This window comes from Lygodium microphyllum, chromosome 27 (assembly GCF_053477565.2).
Source record: "Lygodium microphyllum isolate KBCC chromosome 27, Lygodium_microphyllum_v1.1.10, whole genome shotgun sequence".
In the NCBI taxonomy this organism is placed as follows: Eukaryota; Viridiplantae; Streptophyta; class Polypodiopsida; order Schizaeales; family Lygodiaceae; genus Lygodium; species Lygodium microphyllum.
In genome coordinates, this window is record NC_141161.1 from 69,104,589 (window position 1) to 69,127,965 (window position 23,377).

At 40.4% G+C, this 23,377-nt stretch overlaps 1 protein-coding gene and 1 pseudogene across 5 annotated transcripts in view; one reads left to right on the forward strand and one right to left on the reverse strand.

Annotated features, from left to right (window-relative positions):
* Positions 1 to 3,495: 3,495 nt before the first annotated feature.
* LOC148012432 (uncharacterized) overlaps positions 3,496 to 23,377 on the reverse strand; it is a 34,908-nt gene continuing 15,026 nt past the window's right edge. For 2 of the 5 annotated variants that reach the window (XM_087669714.1, XM_087669713.1), the window contains 4 exons: positions 4,526 to 4,633; positions 4,187 to 4,241; positions 3,940 to 4,054; positions 3,496 to 3,846 (listed from right to left, as the gene is read on the reverse strand). In XM_087669714.1, coding sequence (XP_087525840.1) covers positions 3,995 to 4,054; positions 4,187 to 4,241; positions 4,526 to 4,633 — 223 coding nt within the window. In that variant the 3' untranslated portion in view covers positions 3,496 to 3,846; positions 3,940 to 3,994. The remainder of the gene's footprint in view (positions 3,847 to 3,939; positions 4,055 to 4,186; positions 4,242 to 4,525; positions 4,634 to 23,377) is intronic. The other 3 variants (XM_087669718.1, XM_087669717.1, XM_087669715.1) reach the window with 3 other exon arrangements.
* On the forward strand, positions 7,406 to 9,852 carry LOC148012433 (uncharacterized; annotated as a pseudogene).

Sequence of the window (23,377 nt, forward strand, 5' to 3'; positions counted from 1 at the left end):
CAGTCACTTGAGACTTGGCAGCTAGTGGAAGAGGACTGATGGTGGTTGGCTAAAGCCTGCACATAGGAGTGAGAAAACTTGCAAACAAGGATGGGGCTGAATGGTGGGAAACCTATATCTATTTATAGGTATAAAAGGATCCTCCCAAATTAGGGCTTTACATGTGGGGCACATAAACTCTTTAAAAATACTCCCCATTTAATGAAACTTTTGGCAATTTACAAACTTAGGGCTGCTTTAAAGAGATAATCAATGGGTAATAAACTTTTAGATCAACAACTTGCCTTATAAGCACTGACCTAGAAAGACAAATACTACATGGCCTTAGGCATATCAAAGCTATCATAGAGATTGTAATGGAGGGAGTGGCTTCTAAGAGGAGAACAAATATATACACCTCTCAGTCGTAGATAGGACTCTTCTCTAGAGGCAACATCCTTTTGGGTGTTATATGGCAACAAGTAAAGAGGTAGCATTAATCTCTACTTGGGAGGCTAATGTCTAACTTATGAGAAAGTACTTGGACCACACAAAGTTCATAACGTGCTCTTAGGAAAGGATCAAAGTAGTGATTCATTGTGATAAAACATGATACACATGCAAATCAAGCTACTTGCACAATAGAGGAATGGAGACACTAGGCACATTAGAGGAGGCTCTTAGAGGGATTACAATCAAATCCAAGAGTATGTTTTGAAAGACTCGTTTCTTGATAAACCTTGTGATGTATCTTACAATATGAGGTTGAGAAGGAGGATATAGTTGAGCAAAATCAAAGCAAAGCCGACTACTACTTAGCATCAATAGAGACACATATCTCTATTATCTTTTTTTATTTTCCTTTGGAGAACATTGATGACAACAAAAACATATGAAGATCTAACTCTTCATGTGGTTGGTAGGTCTTAAGAGATTGGTAGTTTGCACGTGGCTTGGCTATGGTAAGTTTCCTATAGCATAAACATCTCCAGTATTACAATAATGCATAATATCATCATATAATGGTAGATATGGTGACTCTCCCCCCGAGGTGCATATGGAGAATTTGCTAGAGCAAAGTAGCACATTGCCATGTATATATCACAAGGGCGATCTACATGTATCCAAATCCACATGAAGCAAGCCTTCGATCCCCCTTCATGATTGAACTCTAGGGCGGCATGTTGTCTCCCATCTATAGCCTCTCACCTCTGGCAAGTGCATGCATAGACTCTGGTGTGTCTCTATATATAGAAGATGTCGTTGTCAGTGAAGGTCTCCTAGAATAGCCATGCACTCATTCTCATGGCTCCATTATAATTCCACACTGTGAGCTTCAAGTGTGTCTCATAGGGACCATGCACCCTATCACTAGCATCCATCTATGATAATGATGCACCCCCATCTTTGTATACTGCTCATTTGCCCACTTTGCGGGCCTCCATAATCTGCAGAATGCACTCCCTACAATGGGTGATCTAGGAGGGTGTGAAATCATCCTTAAGGTATACTTTTTCTCCTTTGAGAGCCTTCCTTTGGAGAGGACTTCTCCCCTCTTATGTGGCTACTGGATGTTGGGGATATCCGACTTTCCTTGGGAAAACCCACTGTATCTTTGAGGTGTTGCAGATCAAGTTTGGTGATGGCAATAGGTCTGGCGGGCCATTTTTTGTGTCAAATGGGTCAATGCATTAAAGGGCATTAAAAAGAGAGTTGACCTACAACTAAGGCTAGGGATAGGGATAATAATAAGATAAGAGTACTTAATGTGGATTGACAGCGCGCTGAATCAAGGATCTAATTTCTAGTGTAGGTTGAATTGTTATTCGATTTCATATCTTTATTATACGAAATGGTCCCTTCTTTATCTTGGCACATTTCTTTAAAGTAGATCTTCAAATGAGAATACTCCTTTACTGATTACCTAAATGCAATTTTCATAAATGCTTGTTGACTATAATTGCTACAACGCCTCCTCTACACAAAGTGCAACAATCCTCTAATGCATATTTTTACACTTACTATTGGCTTTGTTTACTCTTTGTGAAGTGATCCGAATTGCATGGGGTGCAACAATCATCTAAAGCAACCCTTCAATGACACAATTTATTGTGTTACGATCAAGGGTGTTCTTCTCATTGGACCTTTATGAATAAGGTCTTTCAAGGTGTTTTACTTTCTAGGATATTCTTCGAAGAGACCTTACTCTTCCAAGACCTTTATTAGAATTTTTACAATCTTCCATGCTCGGTCATTTGCTTTGGCAAAGCTTCTTAGCATTGTTTTGAAGCTTTCCAACCTTAGTGGCTTTCATCTATGGATGGGAAATTTTACGAAGAGCTCACTTGCACCTTTCTATGCATATAATTATTCATATAGTAAGAATTTAAGTGAATCAATCAATTAAACTTTTATTTTGTTCAACAAAATACAAACCTTTCAATCAACAAACACAAACCATTTTAGGTCAATTCCTTTTGCCAAATATAGTCATATCAAAGGTGGCTACATTTCTCTTGAATGAAGAATTGGCATCGAAACATCAAACCAAGAGTTTCAAAATTGGATATCTATGAAATAAGAGGTTGCATTTATAGGTCTTAGCTTAAAGGGAGAAAAGCAAATGGTTAGATGCTAGCATATATGTATTTTTTTCCAAAGAAAGTGAAATTTTATTATAAATGACACCTTGAAAAGCCTCGGAGTTCAAATGCAAAGTAAAAGCAAATGTCATATCGATGACCTCTTTTCATATTCTAAATATGTCTTTGTGATAGAATGTCTTGCAAATCAATCCCTTGATTGCATCTTACAATCCAAATAAACCAAGCAATAATGCTATTGGTTTCCATCAATGATAATACCCCTTAGTCTACTTTGCCTTTCAAAAGCTACCAACCATGATAAAAGTGTGGCTCCCCTTAAGATCCTTATATCCAAATGTTGGGTCTCTATTTTGGATTGAAGCTACCCCCCATTAAGCCACTATCATAACCTCATTTGTACTATGAGAGACCATCTTGAATGATTTGTTGAAGGTCATTCAAAGGCCCACCTCTTAGTTTGTCACCTATGCTCTAAATGTTGAATGTTATAGTTCCCTTAAATGAGAAGTCATCACAGTTGTTAAGTACGAAATGTGCGATCGTATATGGTCCCATAAAATATGATACTAAATAGTATCTTAACATTTTATAAGGTACGACATAATATTAGTAGAAAAAAATAACTTAATTATTTCGGACTAAATATAATAGAATAGATGTTTGCAATATAAATAGCAATGTTAACCTTTCTCAAGGTGGAAGTCTTCGGGCATAGGCTTTTCGGTTCCACCATAGGTCTTTTTCATGTCTTCGCGTGTCAAAACGTATGAGCATGAAAGTACAATTGGCAAGTCCCAAGCCTTAACCATTAAACGACACTATTATTTTCCTTAAGTCATAAAGACAAATTTAGAATAGATGAATAGAATGCATAGATCATAGTCATAACCTTCAGTAACACACAGCAATGGAAACTAAAATCGTGGCATGTTCTTGCAATTAAACATTTTTGTCCCTGATAATATACATGGTTTAGAAACCCGAATTTCACCAAGTATGATTGGTATGTCATGCAAAAGATATGTGAAGAATGTCCAGTATGATTCAACCAACCAAATTAGTACAATTCCAACTATGGTTCATTCCATGTGATAGTCCAACCTCTCAAGAGATCTGCCACTAACCTCATGACCCAAGAGGAACGACTCCATGGCATTATTGGCTATGGCTCTTCAGAAAATCGGTGCCTCTTGGATCCTTAACAGCATGTCTGCCCATATCATTCTCATATATTCCCTATGAATATACTTGTATCGCTGTGCTGAAAGCGGCGTCAATCAGGGATGAATTGAAATGGCTCTTACATGAGATTACTTGAGAACATGCTATCTTTAGACAAGTTGCAGACACTTACCCAAATGAAAAGGCTGGCTTAATAAAACAAGTCATGAGTCCTTACTGTATAGCTGCTAGATGTGTATCTTGGTTTCCTGAGATAGATTCAAAATTTCTCTTATTCCTTCGCCAACCTGAAAAGAAGTTGAGCATGTATGAGTGGCGAATTTCAACTGGATAATCACAAGCAGCAGCAACAACTGCGACTTGAATGAATATACAGGGCACAAAGATTCGGATATCAGTCACGAGGGGAAACAATTTACCAGCTTTATTTGAGCCTTGATATTGGCAATTTGATGTGTAAGCTCCTCTACTTGCCTGTGATGCCAGACCAGTCACATAACAAACTCGTAACTGAAAATCATGCAAATGACTGCATGCAGAAACAGCATGCAAAATTACATAAACAAATAAAGAGCATGCAAACATGTCTATGTGGACACACAAATGTTAAATGCACAAGTGCACACATACATGGGTGCAATTGTATATTAAATTCAACTTTAGACAATGGACAAAATATTGCATCAAAATACATCAAGTGTGAGCACATACATACAGCATGCATGAATGCATGAGTGCTTATGCCTGGGAATTATGACCTGGACAGCCTTTCTTGCTTTACTGTAATAAACTGCAGAGCTTCAGACCAAGTAAACTCAACATGGAAACCAAGTCCTATATCCACGAAGATTTTGCTTGTGTCAGACCTACAAAAGTAGAAGAAATTATCAATACAATGCTTCACTACAGGATATACTGTGGTACCGGAATTGAAATGATGCTTCAGCAGCAGAATTTACTGTACAACTAGATTTAGACTACCATACAGAGAGTCTCAATGTGTCATTTGAATGATTCCACTCTATTGCTCTTTTCAAATCTCTCTTGGCATGTTCTCATGGTGTCATTGAATGTGTGAGTGTGCACATATGATGCATGGTGAACCAAGTGTTCATGTGCAGGCTTTCATGGGCCCTACAAAGTCAATGCCCCACTTTTCAAAAGGTTGACATCCTGTGACAAGCCAACTCCATCTTGTCCTTCACTTGGCGGACCTTTTACATAGCACTGCCACTCATCACACTGCTTAACCTGAGGAAGCATTCTTGAAGAGCATGGGCAACCACAGTCAAGAATGGAGGACTTTCCGACAATGATGCATGAGTGGTTATGCTTCATCTGAGAATGATGTGCGTGTACAGACCATAGCTCTGTGCATGCACATGTATATGCAAGCGTGATATGCACTCCATAATCTGATAGCTGGATTTGTTTCCCAGTACATCTTAGGGCAGGTTACAACAGAAACTTCAAGAGCCAAATGCCACCTTACTGCTTCCTCTACTTACCCTGGCCAACTATAATAGTAGTGACCATCAGCGAAGATATCTCAATAATGCTAAGTGTTCCCACAACCCTTCTGACCAACAAGAAGACTAAAACATGGACTTTACCATACTTTTGTACTGTTTCATTGAGGGTGAAAAGTTATGGAGATTACTTCTACAAAGGTCATAAACTAGTGCCTTCCAAAGAGCATAATACATTCGGGCAGCCCTCCAGTTCGAAATTCACAAATGAAGAGACGAGAACATTGCCGAATTGACATCGATTTGCATAGAATCAAGTGCAATTGCCTAGCAAGCAATTCACCATGGTCACATCTCTTGCTGTTCGAAAGGCTCACCGAAAAGGCCACAGGATTTCCCTCTCATAGCATGGGCAAAGAAGTAGCAGCCTGTGACCTCCCTAATGTTTGAATGTCAATGCTCAATGAAGATGAAAAAGTATCAAGTTTATGCACTCTTCTTGATACGGGTTGTCACAACACAAGAACAAAAAGATCTTGATTCCGTTTTAATTAATTTGCATAAATAATTATTTGATGAACTTATTTCCTTTGTAATTCATAGATATCTAGAAAAGTGCATTAGAGCTGGTCACCGATGAGTGGTCACAAGTTATGGTAGACCCACACAGTGGGTTTAGAAAAGATAGTGCATGCTTCGTGTCACCAAGTGGTTATACTTTTTACAGTTGCTTTTCTTATTTACTTATATAAATATTTTATTTTTCTTTTCTTTTGTTGCTGTTGTTTTTACCCCTAGAGTTCTCTTGGAATAAGCGGGATCTTTGCATGGCCAGAAGTGGCAACCATTGGGACAAATTGGACAAATGATTTGTCTGAGCCTTAGGACCAGTTCCATATTAAATGGGCACTGAAGAATAGAATGCCAACGATTTGAGACTGTGTGCTTAGCCACTAGAGATGGTGCAGGACAATGAGCCTAGCCAAGATAGAAGATGCACATGTGAGAATGATCACGGAATAAAAGTCACTGTAACTGAGCCACATTACACTTTTGATGTGGTCGCAATGATAAAAGTTGCACAGAACAACTCGAGAAATGCAGGGGTCACCATCCCTAAAATTTAGGGAATTACTATTTTTGGACCCCAGAATCTGTTCGCGTCATTGTCTTCGTTTTTACACGAGGATTAATTCTCTGGTCTGTGCCGAGGTCAAATTTTGCACCGATCAAGGAGAATTTTAGACCGGAAGGTTTAAACGGAAAAATTATTACATGTATGCCATGTGGCACAAATTCCCAAAAGAGAGAGAGAGAGAGAGAGAGCCCAAAAAAAAACGTAATAGGCATAAGGGGCGGATGGGAGAATGAAGTTTGGAGGAGCTGAGGGCACATTGCTGCAAGAAAACCAGCCATGGAGAGTACTTTTACGTCTCTGACTCAAGCACGGAGGTAGAGCTTACTCCCTCTGATCACCTCTCTCTCTATTCTTAGAAGAAATGCTCTGCATGATGGATTGATTCCATCAAAGGTACAATTCTGTGTTTTCTCTGCTCATGCTGAATCATAAGAACAGTGAACTTTGTTCATGCTGAATCAGAACAGTGAACTCTGCTCATGCTGAATCAGAATAGTGAACTCTGCACATGCTGAATCGTAAGAACAGTGAACTCTGCTCATGCTGAATAAGAACAGTGAACTCTGCACATGCTGAATAGTAAGAATAGTGTGTTGGACAGTAAGAATAGTGAATTCTGCACATGCTGGACAGTAAGGGATGTTGATCTGGACATGTTGTATTATTCCTATGCAGCTGGGATTTACTTAGAAGAGATGAAAACCAACCGTTCACAGGCTATGTATTTTGGAACATTACCATTTTTGTAATTTTCTATCTTTTAATTGATAAAGAAATACTGAGAGGGACGCCGGTCTTCGGGGCCAATCTGGTGTTGAGCGAGGGAGAGAGGTCTATATTTATGTGTGTGTATGTAAAGTCCATGTGTTAATTGAAGGAACTACCGCTTTATGTGAGTCATAGACCGGTTGCATGGTTCCATTGCCATGATTTGAATTCTTTTCTGTAAGTATTTAAGCTCGGACAGTTTTGGGTGAAAAGGCCATGCACACAAGTTTTACATAGATTACAGGACTAGAGAGATTGCAAACATGGATAAAGACAAAGGAAAACTCCCCCATGAAGAAGAGAGTAATTCTTCTGCTCATAAACACCAAAGAGAGAGTATTGGTGCATAGGTGTCAGCACCTTCTAGAACCGAGATTGAACCACATGATGAGGAGCAAGAACAGGAGGACTTGTTTATGGCACAACTCCTCAGTATGGTTGGCTCTTTTCAACAACTAGTAAAGAATCCTTGGATGCAAAAATTTTTGAAGTCCATAATGAGGATTCTCAGGCTGAGTCATCACATCATACCATGGAGCCCTTAAAAAGACAAACCTCTAATGTGCGTGAGCATGTGGAAAAGACACCAAACATGGAGACAGGTCCAGTGCAACAAGAAGCACAAGCACAGGATCACAGAGTGAATGGTCAAGGCAGTTATGCACAAGTGGCACAGCAGACTATTCCTCCTCAGTTTGCTACTTATCCTGGTTACTTTGGTGGTGGGTCAATTTTTCAAGCAATAGCTGGATTACCCACGGGTTATCAGGGATACTTGCCTAGAGGGCCACCAGGAATAATGCCTATTGAGATAGTGAACCCACTTTATGCTAATATTGGTCTACAGCCCGGTTATCAAACTCTGCAGAGTCCTTATTTAATGCCTGGAGTACAAAATGCAGCCGCTGGTTTTTCTCAGCTTAGTGGGCATATGGCAGCTAAGACAGGTGAAATGAATGCTGATAATGCACCTAAGGGACTCCCCTTTTTACAGCCACCTGTCTATGACAACCTGACACCAAAAAGTGCAAAGCCTAAAGACTATAAAAAGGGTGGCTAGGCAATAAAGTTTGAAACCTTCAGTGGTATGCAAGATAAGCTGAAAGCTTTGACATTTATACAGCAGTTTGATGCAGCTTACACATGAGGGAATTTTACTGAGACTTCTAAGGTGCGGAAGGTTGCAACTTTTTTGAAAGGTAATGCTTTGAAGTGGTGAAACATATTGTTGATGCAAGGATATGCACCTGTCACTTGGGTTCATTTCAAACAGTTGTTTGCAGCCTCATGGTTAACTAACACGTTTGAAGTAGATGTCATGACTGCATGGCATAATTTGGACGCGGCAAATTGTATGGATTTAGAATAGTACAATAAGAAATTTTGGGAAGCACTTTTGCCCGTAAGTTCTTACAGGACAATGCCCCTGTCAAAACAAATTGAAAAGTATTGTTGCGGTTTGCCCGAAGCCATTAGGGATTATTGTACCAAGACTAGGGTTACAAATATGGTACAATTAATTGAAAATGCCGGTGTGGCAAATGCATTGTTGAAAGGAAAAGTTGACGACTTTAAAGGCACTAAAAAGAAGGATTCTCAGTTTAAGCAAGATCTTGGCAAGAAGAAGAAGCAATTTCCAAAAAGGACCAATTTTACAAAGAAGTCTTTTTGGAAGAAAAGATTTCAGCAGCAACCTCAGACTTCTTTTAAACAGGGTAAAGGATAAAAGAAGCCACTTTTTGGCAAATCATTTGAAGAAAGAAAGGCTTTAATGATGGCTGGAAAATGCTTTATTCGTGAACAGAAAGGCCATATTGCTTCTAAGTGCCCACAGCAATTTTCTAAAGATGCGGAGGATAAAGATGCACCAAGTAAAAAGAAGCCCAACATTGGCTTAGTGCCTGATATGGTGGGAGATCAATCAGTTGATGATGCTACAAAATTGTGCAGAGCTTGGGGAAAGATCAGAGATTCCACAGTGCTTATTTTCTTTGATCCTGGAGCTCGTGCAAACTTTATCTCACCAGCATTGGCAGCTAAATTGGGTATACGTCCCGAGGAAATGGGACCAGTTGGACAGGCTGATTTGGCATGCCCAGGACATACTAAACTTGTCACCCCCATTCTTGGCAAACTTCCTATGCATATTTAGAGCTATGTGGACACAGAGAAGTTCCATATTATGCCTATAGAGGGCTGTGATGTTATGTTGGGTATCCCATGGTGCCACAGGAAGCATGCTATCTTGGATACTTACAATAGAACGATTACTCTTGTACATAGGAGCAAGACTTATGTGTTAGATGTGAAGCTTAAAGGAGAGTCTATCCCAGTTGTTTCTGCTTCTGCAATTACTTCTGTAATGAAAAATCATATTTCTGTGTACTTGGTTTTTGCAAAGCAAGTTAATGAAGTTGACAGTAATGTGTCTGTACTAGATGAAAGTAAAAGGGCTTTCTTGGATAAATTCAGTGACTGTTTCTCAAATTCATTACCAGGAGAGTTACCCCCTGAGAGGCCTGAAGATCATACCATGGATCTTATTTTTGGGACTAGTCCGCCCAATAGGCCACCGTACAGGGTCAGTGCAGCGCAGCAAAAAGAGATTATGACACAAGTTAATGAGCTTTTAGAGAAAAAACTAATTCAGCCCAGTAGTTCTCTATTTTGTTCACCTGTGTTGCTAGTTCAAAAAAAGGACGGCTCTTAGCGAATGTGTATTGACTACAGAGCCTTGAACAAGAACATGATCAAGAATAGGTTTCCAATTCCGAGGATAGATGACATTCTTGATTGATTACAGGGAGCAGGAATGTTTAGCAGGATAGATTTAAAAAGTGGATACCATCAAATCAGAATCAGACCAGAGGATATCCATAAGACTGCTTTTAGAACAACATTTGGTCTCTATGAATTTTTAGTCATGCCGTTTAGATTGACCAATGCTCTTGCTACGTTTAACAGGATGATGGATAGAATTTTTCGCCATTATCAAAGCTTTGTTGGCACATTCTTTGATGATATGATTATCTTTTCAAAGAATGAAGAGGAACATAGAAAACACTTAGTTGCAGTCTTTAATGAGCTTAAGCGTAAGAGATTACTCATTAATGGTAAGAAGAGTGAATTCTTTTTTAAAGAGATTCACTTCCTTGGGTACATAGTTTCTAAAGATGGTGTGAAGATGGATCCTGCAAAGATAGAAGCAATTGTCTCTTGGCCAAACTTGAAAATTGTTCATGATGTCTACAGTTTTCTTGGCCTATGCTCTTACTACAGAAGATTTGTAAGACACTTTGCAGAGATTGCTTCTCCTTTACATACGCTTGAAAAGAAGGATGTCAAATGGCAATGGACTGACAAAGAGAAATCAACATTTAGATGTTTGAAGGGGAAAATGACTACAGATCCAGTACTTATTTTGCCAAAACTGTCTAAGCCATTTGTAGTGCAGTGTGATGCATGTGGAAACAGCATTGGTGCTGTATTAATGCAGAATGGCCGAGTTGTGGCATACGAGAGTAGAGTACTTTCTGTCATTGAAAGGACTTACCAAATTTATGAGAAAGAATTATTGGCTGTGATCCATGCACTCTCTAGTTGGAAGCACTATTTGCTTGGTGCTGATTTTGTAGTGCAAACGGATCATCAAACACTTAGATACTTTCTCACACATGCTAAATTGTCAAAGAAACACATGCGTTGGACAAATATCCTATCTATGTTTCATTTTCAGATAGTACATGTGGAAGGCAAGAAGAATGTAGTTGTAGATGCTTTATCTCGCAAACCATAGGTGTCAGCTATTTCAATTCCTTATCACCATGAATTGGATGATATGAAAGAGTAGTATGCTAAAGATGAAGATTTCTCTGAAATCTATGAACAGTTGATCAATGGCCAACATCATGGCCATTATGTGTTCAAAGAAGGCTTTATCATTATGCATGAAAGACTATGCGTTACAAAACAGCTAAGGCCAAAAGTTTTATTAGAAAGTCATGCTCCACCATATGCAGAACATCATGGTATTGATGCTACTAACAAAGCGGTAGAGACTTTCTTCTATTGGCCAGCCTTAAGATCTAATATCGATGCATATGTCAGACCTTGCCTTGTATGTCAAAAGGTCAAATTTGATAGACAGAAGGTACCAGGGTTATTGCAACCACTGCCTATTCCAAAAAGGCCATGGAAAAGTATTGCCATGGATTTCATTTTTGATCTTCCAAGAACTTCTTTAGGGAATGATGGAATCTGGACTATCATTTGCAGATTTAGCAAACAGGCACATTTCATTCCTATAAGGAAAAAGGTTAAGCCAGAACACATGGTAAAGATATTTATGCAAAATATCTTCAAGTACCATGGAATGCCACGGTCAATTGTCAATGATAGAAACCCAAGAATGACTAGCTTGTTTTGGAAAGCATTGTTTCAAAACATGGGCACTACGCTAAAATTTTCATCTTCTTTCCATCCACAAACTGATGGACAGTCTGAAGAAGCAAATTTGACTGTTTTAGATTTACTGAAGTATTATGTTTCAAATCATAAGACTTCTTGGGAACACTACTTGCCATTGGTTGAGTATGCATACAATAATACAGTGCACTCATCTACTGGCAAAGCACCTTTTGAGATTGTGAAAGGTGGAAAGAAATTGCCTCCCATTGTGCAGACAAAAGATAACATCTTTGAAGCAAATCGTTATGTAAAAGATTGGGAAGAAGCATATAAAAAGGTCAAGTATGCCCTAGGAAAGTCACAAGCTAAACAGAAAAAAGTTGCTGATAGTCATCGTCGGGAGCTCTTGTTCAAAAAGGATGATTGGGTCTTATTGCGTTTTGAAAAGGCACATTTGAGAAAACAGAAGGGCAAGGAACGTTTGTTTCCAAAGTTGAGTATGCATTATTATGGCCCTTTTCAAGTCTCAGAGAAGATCAATGACATAGCATATAGGCTGAAATTGCCAGAGAATTGAAAATTTCATAATACATTCCATGTGAGCCTATTGAGGCCTTTTATTGGTGAGCTGCCAGAAGATTTGGTTCAAAAGGAACAGCCTGAAGTAGAGGAATTAGATGAGATTCTAGTTTCTGAGCAAATCCTGGCACACAAGGATAGGAAAGTGAAAGGTAGAGTTATAAGAAGATTTTTGGTGAAGTTCAAGAACTATTCACCAATGGATGCCAAATGGATGGAAGAGGCTGAATTGGCAGATTCGCCTCAATTATTGGAACTTTACCGAGAAGCTTTCTTACTGGAATCCACAGTGACTTAGAATGCTTTTAGAAGCAATGTACATTCTCTATTGTACAGTTGAATATTGTATCTCATTGAATAATGCATAATGTATGGCTTACATTTAGCACACTCCACTTTACAAGACCAAAGCGAGTAGTTGGAACCATAAAGCCGGTCTTCTTTGGGCAAAGAAGGGAGTACAAATACCTGTATTGAGGGTGCCATGAATGGCATATGAAGGCCAGCAAAACGGGCCTTCTGTGAAACATGGATGGAACGGGGAGGAGAGCAATCCCGTACAAAGGGGCTAGGAGACCTCTGTTTGTCGTGTGAACTAGAACGAAAATCTCTTCATTTCTCAGAGGAAGGAATAGAGACCTCATCTTTTGAGTCAACAAAGAACTGGTGGTAAGACATCTTCGAACCTGCAATCTCCCAGAAAGTTGCATTTGATAGAGAAACAATTGTCGCCTACCACCAAGAGGCTATCACCTGCACAAAAAATTATCACCCACAATAGAAAGTTGTTGCCAAGGCTGAGGAAGTTGTTGCTTGCAAATAATATGTTGACGCCTGCACCAGGAAACGGACGCCTGCAAAAATGCAAATTTGCATTTTGGGAAAAACGCAAAAGTTGATACCCCTGGAGACTTGTCGCTTGCCTACTTGGGGGTGAAACCTGGCAGTGGACCACCTGTTCGGGCTATAAACACAGTAAACGCAAGCTGAAAATCTGTGTTTTGGAAATCTAGGCTCCTCCTCTGCAATGAAAACTGGCTCTTCTACAAGAAATCTCTAGATTGTGTCCTCACTTAGGCAATGATACCATGTGAGAGCACACAACGGAAGAGAAACATGAACACAGAGAAAAGCAAAAAGAGAAAGAGAGAGAAAACAAAAGATGAGAAAAGAATATTGCAGTGACTAAAGAAGAATGCTGATGCAACGATGATGGACTGATCACTCGCTGCACACAGCCCACAGCGTTAGTGAGGGCACTAGATCAGGCTAAGGATGACAACAACACCGGAAATGGAGAAAGGTAACGGAGTATACACCTACCAAGGAAGAAGCAAGATGATGATATGAATGATTGCCAAGTGGGTAATGGTTATAAATAGCCACAAAACCCCCAAAACTGACCTATTGAAATCTGGAAATGTCATAAATGCTCGCCGACCAGTGTTTAATGTTGGTCATGGCATAATAAATGCCTAGAAAATGCCATATGGCTACCAAAAAATCCGATTGGCAAGGACAATGTCTGACAGATGTAGACAGCCTGGTAAATGCAAAAACTGCTCATGGAAAACACACTAGAAACCAACAAACAAAAGAAATGCACCCAGATAGCCACTCTAGAATGAGTAGACTCCCCCATCAAAACATGTGACAAACCTGCCAAAGCTCTATAAGTCCTCGTTTGACTCAAACTGAGGCTCACATGCAGGAGATGACAAGGCATGACAAACATGACTGCTAACACCCCCTCTTAAGTGTGGCAAAGGCCAAGGAAGAAACGGATCCTAGGTTGGCAAGAGAAATGCCAATGTCGATGAAGTCCATCAATGAAGACTGCCGATAAAGAAACGATCATCATCTTCTCTATGTAAAAGGGCACTTAGGCAAGTAAACAATTTCCCCACGAGGGACACTATCCAAGTGACACCTGCTACATGTGCATTCTCATCGTGTAGCATTACTCTATGCATCTCATTGTGTAGAGCACCTCTGAGGTGATCCTGACTTGCCTCCACTAGCGATTTTTTATCACCATATCGACATACTTCTTCGCTCCCTTCCCTCGTCATCAACATCCATGAGTGGTTGGGAAAGCTTGCTTCTTCTGTGACACGTTAGATCCAACCATCTTTTTTCATCCTCTCCACACGGCACAATTACATTGACAAGCCACCAATATCTTCTCATAATAATAATGCACCTCTGAGGTGATCCTGACTTGCCTCCACTAGCGATTTTTTATCACCATATCGACATACTTCTTCACTCCCTTCCCTCGTCATCAACATCCATGAGTGGTTGGGAAAGCTTGCTTCTTCTGTGATACGTTAGATCCAACCATCTCTTTTCATTCTCTCCACACGGCACAATTACATTGACAAGCCACCAATATCTTCTCATAATAATAATAATAATAAACAAACAAACAAACAATTTTTTAAAAAAATCAATGTGGTTTCATCCACCTTTGCAAATCCTGGTAGGTCATTGGGCACCGCTTGTCCGATGTCTTGGAATCTATGTGGTAATCGCTTGGGCTCCCTTGGTAAGATAACTATTGCCTCTGTAATTTTGGTAGGCCACTAGGTAGCCAATTGCACCCTTTCCGATGCTGCTACATAGTCTACATCTTGTGGAAAATCAGAGTTTGCAGCAGTAGAATGTGTGCACAAGAGGGAGAGAAGAGCTCAAAGTACAAGAATGAAATCTTGCTTACTAAGTTGCTTAGAGTACAACTTGGGTACACTCTCTCACCAGTGATAGTGACCCATAGGCTGTTTATATAGCCCTTTTCCAGCTAGGGTTAGGGTTTCCCCTGCCCTTAGGGCTATTCACACCCATCTACCCTTATACTCCCTTGCTTACAGTGGGTTTCTATGCCCATCTTCTAACACCCCCCCTCAATGCCAGGGTGGCATTGGATTACAAGACATGTAAAAGATTCCCCCCTTTTTGGATGCCTTTATAAATCAGGCTTACAAGGTTGTTCTAGGTAGATGATTTAAATAGTCAAAACAGTCGATCTTCAGATGAATTGGAGACATAGTTGGCCACCAATTCTTTGGATATTTCAGGAGTGTTGGGGCATTTACTTGTTATATGCCCTGTCTTCTTGCATTTGTTACATTTCATCTTCTCGGGATACTTCTTCCAGCAGTTGTTTACAAGATGTCCTTTTTTCTTGCAGAAAGAACATTTAGTGAGAACTGTATGAACCAATACTTGTTCACGGGAATTTGAAGTTGCCTGACTGTTGCTGCTTTCTTTGTGGTTCCTCTTTTCTTCATCCAAACAGGATTGAATGGTACTTGCCAAAGTAGGATCTGGAATGTTTGTGAGAGTGGTTACAAGAGTAGGGAACACCTGTTTTACAGCTTTTAGGAGAATAGCAATAGCATCTTCTTCAAGTATTGGAGCTTGTACAGAAGCAAGTTGTGCCATAAGTCCCTTCATATGAGAAATGAATTTTCCCAAATCTTCTCCTGAACGGTATTCCAAGCTGAAGAATTCAATTTTAAGGAAGATTTTAGTATTCTTCCCAATGGCTCCATAGAGCTTTTCAAGCTCATCCCATTTTTCTTTAGCAGTGTTTAGTTGATCAACATGATGAATCAAGGATTCATCTAAGTGTAGCATTATGATTGCTTGAGCCCGTTGGTCATCCTCTATATCAATCATATTTGCAGAGTTTACAACTCTATTGCCTTGAATAAGAGGCCAATACCCTCTCTCCATCATTTTGTATTTTATAAGTACTTGCCATGGATGGAAATCCTTACCATCGAACTTTCGAATTTGAGGACGGACATCAGCATATGTTGTAGTCATTGGGAAGGTCTTACCACTTGTTGGGACAAGGGCAGTGTCTAGTCCCTTACAAACCTTTTACTGAATGCGGAAGCAATTTAGACAAAGTGAAGTCGAAGTTGTAATGAAGAGAAAGGCTGAAAATCATATAAGTGTAATATTTCCAGGTACGACTTTGGTGGTCCTTTCTTATGTGCAAACTTCTTCCGTGGTTTAATAGTCTTTTTAGGTTTTAATGAAGTAAACCTAGACTGGACTTCAGGCTCCTCCTTGTGGTACGGCTTAGTGGATGAGGCTTGTGTTGGACACGGTTTGTCTATGATCTCAATGCTTGTTGTTGATGACTCTGAGGAGAGTATGATAACACTCATGCTATTGATTTTACTGACTAAAGTACTTGAGACAATGTCACTTACGGTATGCAATACACTTCTTGTGCATAATGGTTTATGTGTTTATTTTACACATAGCCTTACAACAATGTATGAAGAGGAATAAAAAACTCACTGGTTTTAGTGAATGTCCAACAAGCTATTCAACTGATGATTTATGATTAGTGTTAAGAGACCACTATTGTCAAGCTTAGTGAAGTGCTTGAATGGAACCCGGTTTGAAGTCGGCTTCTCAATGCTTGGTGATGTCCGTTAATCATGCCCAAGAGCTTTAGACTCTGGAATAGGATACAGAGACTCTGCTTCAGTGATTAGAATCACTGTTAATGAAGCTCAGAGTGTAAAAATCCCAAAATGTCAAGCTTGGAGCTTGTTGGCTATGGCTGCCCAAAAAACACAGTTAGGGTTTGGCTTGTAGCAGCCAGCACAGGGAGAATTTCTCAGAGCCCTCTTAGCTGAGGGTAGCCCACTTGGGGGGCTATCAAAGCCCCAAGATAGCCGTACGGATTGCGCCGCCTGCTGCGTGTACAGCAGCCCGAATTCTGCGCTGTCAGAAACTGCGCCGTTTTTCCAATGTTGGCAATGCTGGCCTCACGCGTGGACTATGTCAGTGTTTGAGCTTACAGAGAGCTGCGCCCTGATGTGGGGAAGAAGTCTCCAGAAGAAATCTCAGGCTGATATTGCCTCCTTTGTCCTCCTCAAGTCCTCCAATGGAGGTAGGTTGCAGGCAGCTATGGAGGAAAGAAGGATAGAGTGAAAAAATGACAGCTAGTGTGCACTTAGTGATGACTGATGCTGAGGGAAGCTGAGGAGATCAGAGATGGCTCTGATACCATGTGGAAAATCAGAGTTTGCAGCAGTAGAATGTGTGCACAAGAGGGAGAGAAGAGCTCAAAGTACAAGAATGAAATCTTGCTTACTAAGTTGCTTAGAGTACAACTTGGGTACACTCTCTCACCAGTGATAGTGACCCATAGGCTGTTTATATAGCCCTTTTCCAGCTAGGGTTAGGGTTTCCCCTGCCCTTAGGGCTATTCACACCCATCTACCCTTATACTCCCTTGCTTACAGTGGGTTTCTATGCCCATCTTCTAACACATCTATCACCCAACCTCCCACTATTGTCAGTGATCAGCTGCCATCATCTTCAGGCACTTACATGGCTATATTTACCAATTACAACCCCAAAGACCATTGCGTTCTAGTTTTCATCCTGTTGCCCTTCCATTTTTAGCATCAACATAATTTGTACTTACATCTACAGCAGGTCATTTTTGTGTTTTCAGCACTTTTCTTTTCAGCCTCTGCTCTCACTAGTGGTTACATCACTCGGGATTTGTCTTTGGTGGATGACACACATCGACAACTCCCTCGACCAGCTCCCACAACAGCCACAGGCTGTTGGACAACTCTGCACTTGAGCTTTTTGTACATTCTTTTATTCATTTATAGCATTGATTCCTTCACATCAAAGTTCTCGTTGTTCTCTATTTGTGTTTGTGTTTGTGTTTTTGCATTTTTGTGTTTGTGTTTTGCGTTTTGTGTTTAGGGTTTGCATTTATTGTGTTACTGTCTTAGTTATTGTGTTTCAGTTGTGTTCATAAATTTTGTGTTTTGTTTGTACAAACTCTCGCATATCTTCACTCCTTTTCCTCATTATCAACACCCACGAGTGGTTGGGATAGCTTGTCTATTTTGTGATATGTTGGATCTAACCAATCCTTTCTCACTCTCCTTCTCCCCTTGGGACACAATTACTTGACAAGGCGCAAACTGTATCTTTCCAACAACCAAAGGAAAAAAAGGTCAATGTGGTTCCATCTACCTTTGCAGGTCCCAGTAGGCCACTACGAGCACCCTTTATCTAATGCCTTGGCCTCTCTAGCGTGATCACTTGGGCTCCCGTGGTAAGATAACCATCACCTTTGTAGTCTTGCTAGGCCATTGGACAGCCGATGTACACCCTTTGTCCGATCCCCTAGTTGCTTTGCGGTGGGATACCTTGAGGTTAAGAAGAGCTTGAGCTTTTATTACAATTCTTTTCTAATTCTAGTTTTGGACCTGAGAGGGGTATTGAGCTAACAAATGCATTACATATTGATTAGCTCTTTAAAACAACCCCAAAACACATAAATTACTAAAAGTTTCATTAAACAGGGAGCAATTCTAGAGAGTTTCTATGTCCCACATGCAAAACCCTAACCTGGGAGGATCCTTCTAGATCTATAAATAAACAGGCTGCCCACCATTCAATCTATCCTTGTCTTGCATATTTCAGCCGACCATCAACCCTCTTCCACTAGCTATCCAACCTTGAGTGATTGATGCTACATGGTCTACAATTGTCACCCAACCTCCCATTGCTGCCAATGATTAGTTGCCGAAGTCTTCAAACAGTTACATTTTTCTTGATTTACAATAGGTCATTTTTGTGTTTTAACACTTTTCTTCATTAGCCTCTACTTCGACAAGGGGTATTGCACGCAAGATCCGTCTCCGATGGACGACACACATCAACACCTCCCTCAGTCCACTCCCACGAGAGCCACCTACTGTTGGACAGCTCTACACTTGAGCATTCTATACATTTTCTCATTCATTTATAGCATTGATTCATTCACCACAGAGTTCTCTTCTCTCACTGTTTGTAATTGTGTGTTCGTGTTTCATAGAGAATAGAATGACAACAATCTGCAAAACAAGATTGGGGTGAGTGGTGGGTAGCTTGTCTATTTATACACGACAACAAATTCTCCCAAATTAGGGTTTGGGTTATGGAACACAAACACTCTCTAGGAATGCAGTCATTTAATGAAACTTTTGGTAATAAGCATGTTTTCGGAATGTAATAAAGAGCTAATCAAGGTATAGTACTTTTTTAGCTCAACATCCCTGCTTAGGCCCAATATTAAAACCAAAACGGGAGTACAAAGCATAGCTCAGTCCATAATCATCCCAAGGTATACCACCCCAAAGCAACCAAGGCATTGGACCAAGGGTGTATATCGACTACCCAAGGTCCTACCAAAACTACAGAGGCAATAGTCATCTTACCAAGGAAAGCCCAAAGGATCACCCTAGCGAGGCTCAGGCATGGAGAAAGGGATGTTCATCAACTACCCACTAGCCTTCTAGGACCTGCAAAGGCGATGGAACCACTTTGAACTCTTTTTCTTTTTGAGATTGTGTTGATCCAATTAAGTATCTATGTGCTAGGGGAAAATAGAAGGAATGGTCATATCCAACATACCATAAAACTAACAAGCCATCCCAACAACCCAAGGGGTGCGAATGAAGAAGAATAAGTATTGAGTATGTGTAAAATGTTGCTATAGAGATTGCCCTAGGAGACTGTCATGTGAGCTGCCACGAATATGGTGGACCCAAAGTCAACTACTCTATAAAAACTGAAAACGGACAAATATGCACAAATGCATATTTACAAGAACACAATGCCAATGGATGGGGTAATGCAAAGGGCAATGCAAGATTTCATGCTCAAGCAAAATGCTATGCAACAGTGCCACTTGGACAACGCCCTCGAAGGGGAATTGTTCACTTACCCAAGCACCCTTTTATAATCTAATCATCCTAATGATATGAAAAATAATACAATAGTACAAAAATAATGTCCTTGAAGCAAAGAATAATCAAAATCTTATAAACACCAAGAGAAAAACCTGCCCCTCTCACCACTAGACGGTGGAAGAAAAAGGTAGAAAAGTCTAAAGTAGGAGAGGGGATACCAACACCCATCCTAGATAGCAAGTACTAAAAAATCAAGCAACTAAGCGGCTTGGTTAATAGACCTACAAAACTTTCTAATGAGGGTACAAAGGTGGAAGGTGTCTAGCTCAGCCTACTCTCTAGTGAAGTGATGGTAGACTCCTACGTGCTTTGTCTTTGGACTAAAGATGGGGTTACCGTTGCAGAGGACGACAATGGAATGTCACATGGAAACTTAACTACCGCCAGTAAGCTCCTCAAGTAGACAATCTCTGTGGTGCCATCGTAAAGAACCATGTACTCCGCATCAACAGAGTGAAAGCATCCACCACTCCTATTTACAATTGGACTAGAAATGGAAGCCATATCAAGAAAAAGTTGTAACTACCATGGGAGTGCCAAGTGTCAATATCTCCTACCCAATCAAAATTTGTATACCCTTGCAAAAGAAAACCATGACCATATGTCAGACCATAACAATAAATACAATGGATTTATCTGGAGACATATTTTAGGTGCATTGAAATATTAACTGAGCGATGAAACCAAGCTAAGTTTGACCTAGTGTAAATAAACCACAGGAGTTTTTCTACCACACCTATAGGTATGCTCATTGAAGGGCTGACCGTGGGGATCTTTACACAGTTACATAATAGAATCAAGAGACATAGCCACACACTATGTTCGATTAGTGCAATACTCCTAGTCCTACTCGCAAGGGCCTGGTGCGTGTCATATGCGCCTTATTGCCTTGAGCATAGAACTAGGGAGGCCGATGTAGAACGATCTTTGTCACCCAGAATAACGAGGTGGCACAAGGAGTGCCAAGGGGAAGACACATGCTCTGGTGGCATAAGGAACAAAGGTCAATGATGATAGTCTTTGTTAGTGTGACCATTCTTGCCACAAGAGAAGCATCCACCAGTCTGTGCTTTTGACTTTGAAGAAGCCATAACACTAATGCATCAAATCTCTAAAGAGAGGGTGGGAGAGAGAAGATAATGGTACCCACCCCTCAATAACATAGCAAAAATAAATAATTTTTAGAGAGTTGTTGATCCCAAAAGCTTTTCTTGCCATTACTAAAAGAGAATCTTTAGCTCTTTGAGCACCTCTACTCTGATAGCCTGTCGAGAAGTGGTAGCATTTGCAGAAAGAAGCACAGAGTGTACGGTAAAAACTATGACAAAGAGAACTCAACACAGGAGAATAAAGAATGCTCAGCATTAAATCATGCCCCTACAACGAAGCTTAGCTTAAAGATGACTTCACTGCCTTGGCTGATCAGGCATCAACACATGTCCATAAAGATGCTCAATGGAGGGAGCGAAACACAGTCTTCTAGAGGAGTAGAGGGAGTGAAACACAATCCTTAGGAGCTACCAATAAAGATCAGCTTGTTTCATGCATATTGCCTATAAAGCAACTTCTACCATCAATCTAGTTCCCTTACATGGATTACACACGTGCAACGTGCAAGGCTGACTGTCCTTGTATTTTGTGTCGATCAATGTTTTCGCCTCCTGTTTCATTTGCATTTCATTAGCTCTTCTATTAGTTTCAGAGGGGGTTGTGAGGAGCTCTTTCAAGAGTGCATTGTTAAGCTATAAAATGCATTACATATTAGTTAGCTCTTTATTACAGCCCCAAAACTCAATTATTACCAGCATTTCCTAGAGATGTATGTTTCCCATAAGAAAAAACCTCCACCCCCTTTTGACGGATATCTCAGTTTGAGCTTGTTGTCTACAACCTAGCACCTACATCCAGCCCTCCATTTGCTGCATATAGCTGATGGCAGGAGTTTTCTAGCTTATTGCCACTATTTCCAGCCATTGCCATCAATTGCCCAACCTCCACAAGCTGCCTTTGCTGTTGTACGACTTGTTCCAACTTGCGTATACTGCATCCAACCAATCGCCAGTGTACCACATCATCATCTACAGACTACTACTACTGTGTTTTCAGTCTATTACAGCAACCCACATCATTCTGACACTTCTCGTGCTGTTGTCTACTATTCAAGCTATCCCAAACCTGTTTGCACTATACCAAGCTCTCCAGATTTGCAATTGCTGGTGCCATATGCATTCAGAGATTGTCTGCTGCGTTTTGGGATCCATCAGAGTAAGACACACTCTCCAGCTCATATCCTTTGCCTTGGACCTCCAAAGACACGAGAGTTTGAGGTTCGGTTTACCTTGCATTGTGTGTTTGCTGCATTGAGCATTGTACTTATTCATTCATCTTCAATGTTCATGGTCTCTAAGGTATTCTAACCCTATTGAGTTCTTTTATCGGTCGATGCCTTGTTGTACAGTTCTGTTTGTATTCTATGTTCGAGTACGTCCTTACATGCACATCTTCACACAGCCTTTACCCCATGCAACAGCCACCCTTCCTTGCTGCTAGCATGCCCATCTCATGCCCTTTGATCCCCGATGTCTATCTTTGGCAACACTGCTTCTTTGCACTTTCGATAGCTCCTCGTTGTCATCTTCTAGTCGGATCAAAGACTTAGCTCATCTGTTGCCAACTAAATATATTTGATGTGACCATTCAAGGCTTCTCCACTCCTATTGGCATCCTCTTGCCATCCCTATCACTGGGTTCTCATCGAAGATGGGGTCATGCCACTCGACCACTTATATTTATCAACAGACTTCATCGACCTTCACATGTTCCAATCTTTCATCGGATTTTCTCTTTCCTTCGCCTTTGACCATGCCTAGGATCTAACAAGGGGTGTGTTAGCAAAATGTTACTCTATCTCCTTCTTTTGAGTCTCAATCTAAGTCAAAAGAGGATACTAGGAGCTCTAACACTGTCATTGTTGAGTAGTCTTTCTTATGTTCCAAATGCCTTTGTTGTTGCAAGCACATCAAGTGGAGATTACGGTTCCTATGCCTTGATCATTGCATCCACTACCCACTCTCAGCCTATTCACATTGCACATACTCTAGTTCATGGAGTGAAGTGCTGATTTTGTTCTATAAAGCAAACCATTCACATGCCTCCATTTAGTGCATTCATCCAGCCATCATTCTTCCTCGTCTTCCTCTGTTAGTCTCTGATTTTGTGCCATCAGTCTGTTTCTCACTGACATGGATCACATAATTATAAGGGCTGACTATTGGCAGCCTTGTATTGCATTCACATCAATGTGTTTTCATTCTAGTTTCTTTGTGATCTGCTCCTCTTTTCCCAACGTTCCTTTGCTTCTATTGTGCACTCTCATAGACACGTTCCCTAGCCATCCCCTTGAGGGTTCATCCTTGTTGAGCTAAGAAATGCATTACAAACTTAAACAATTCAATTGGA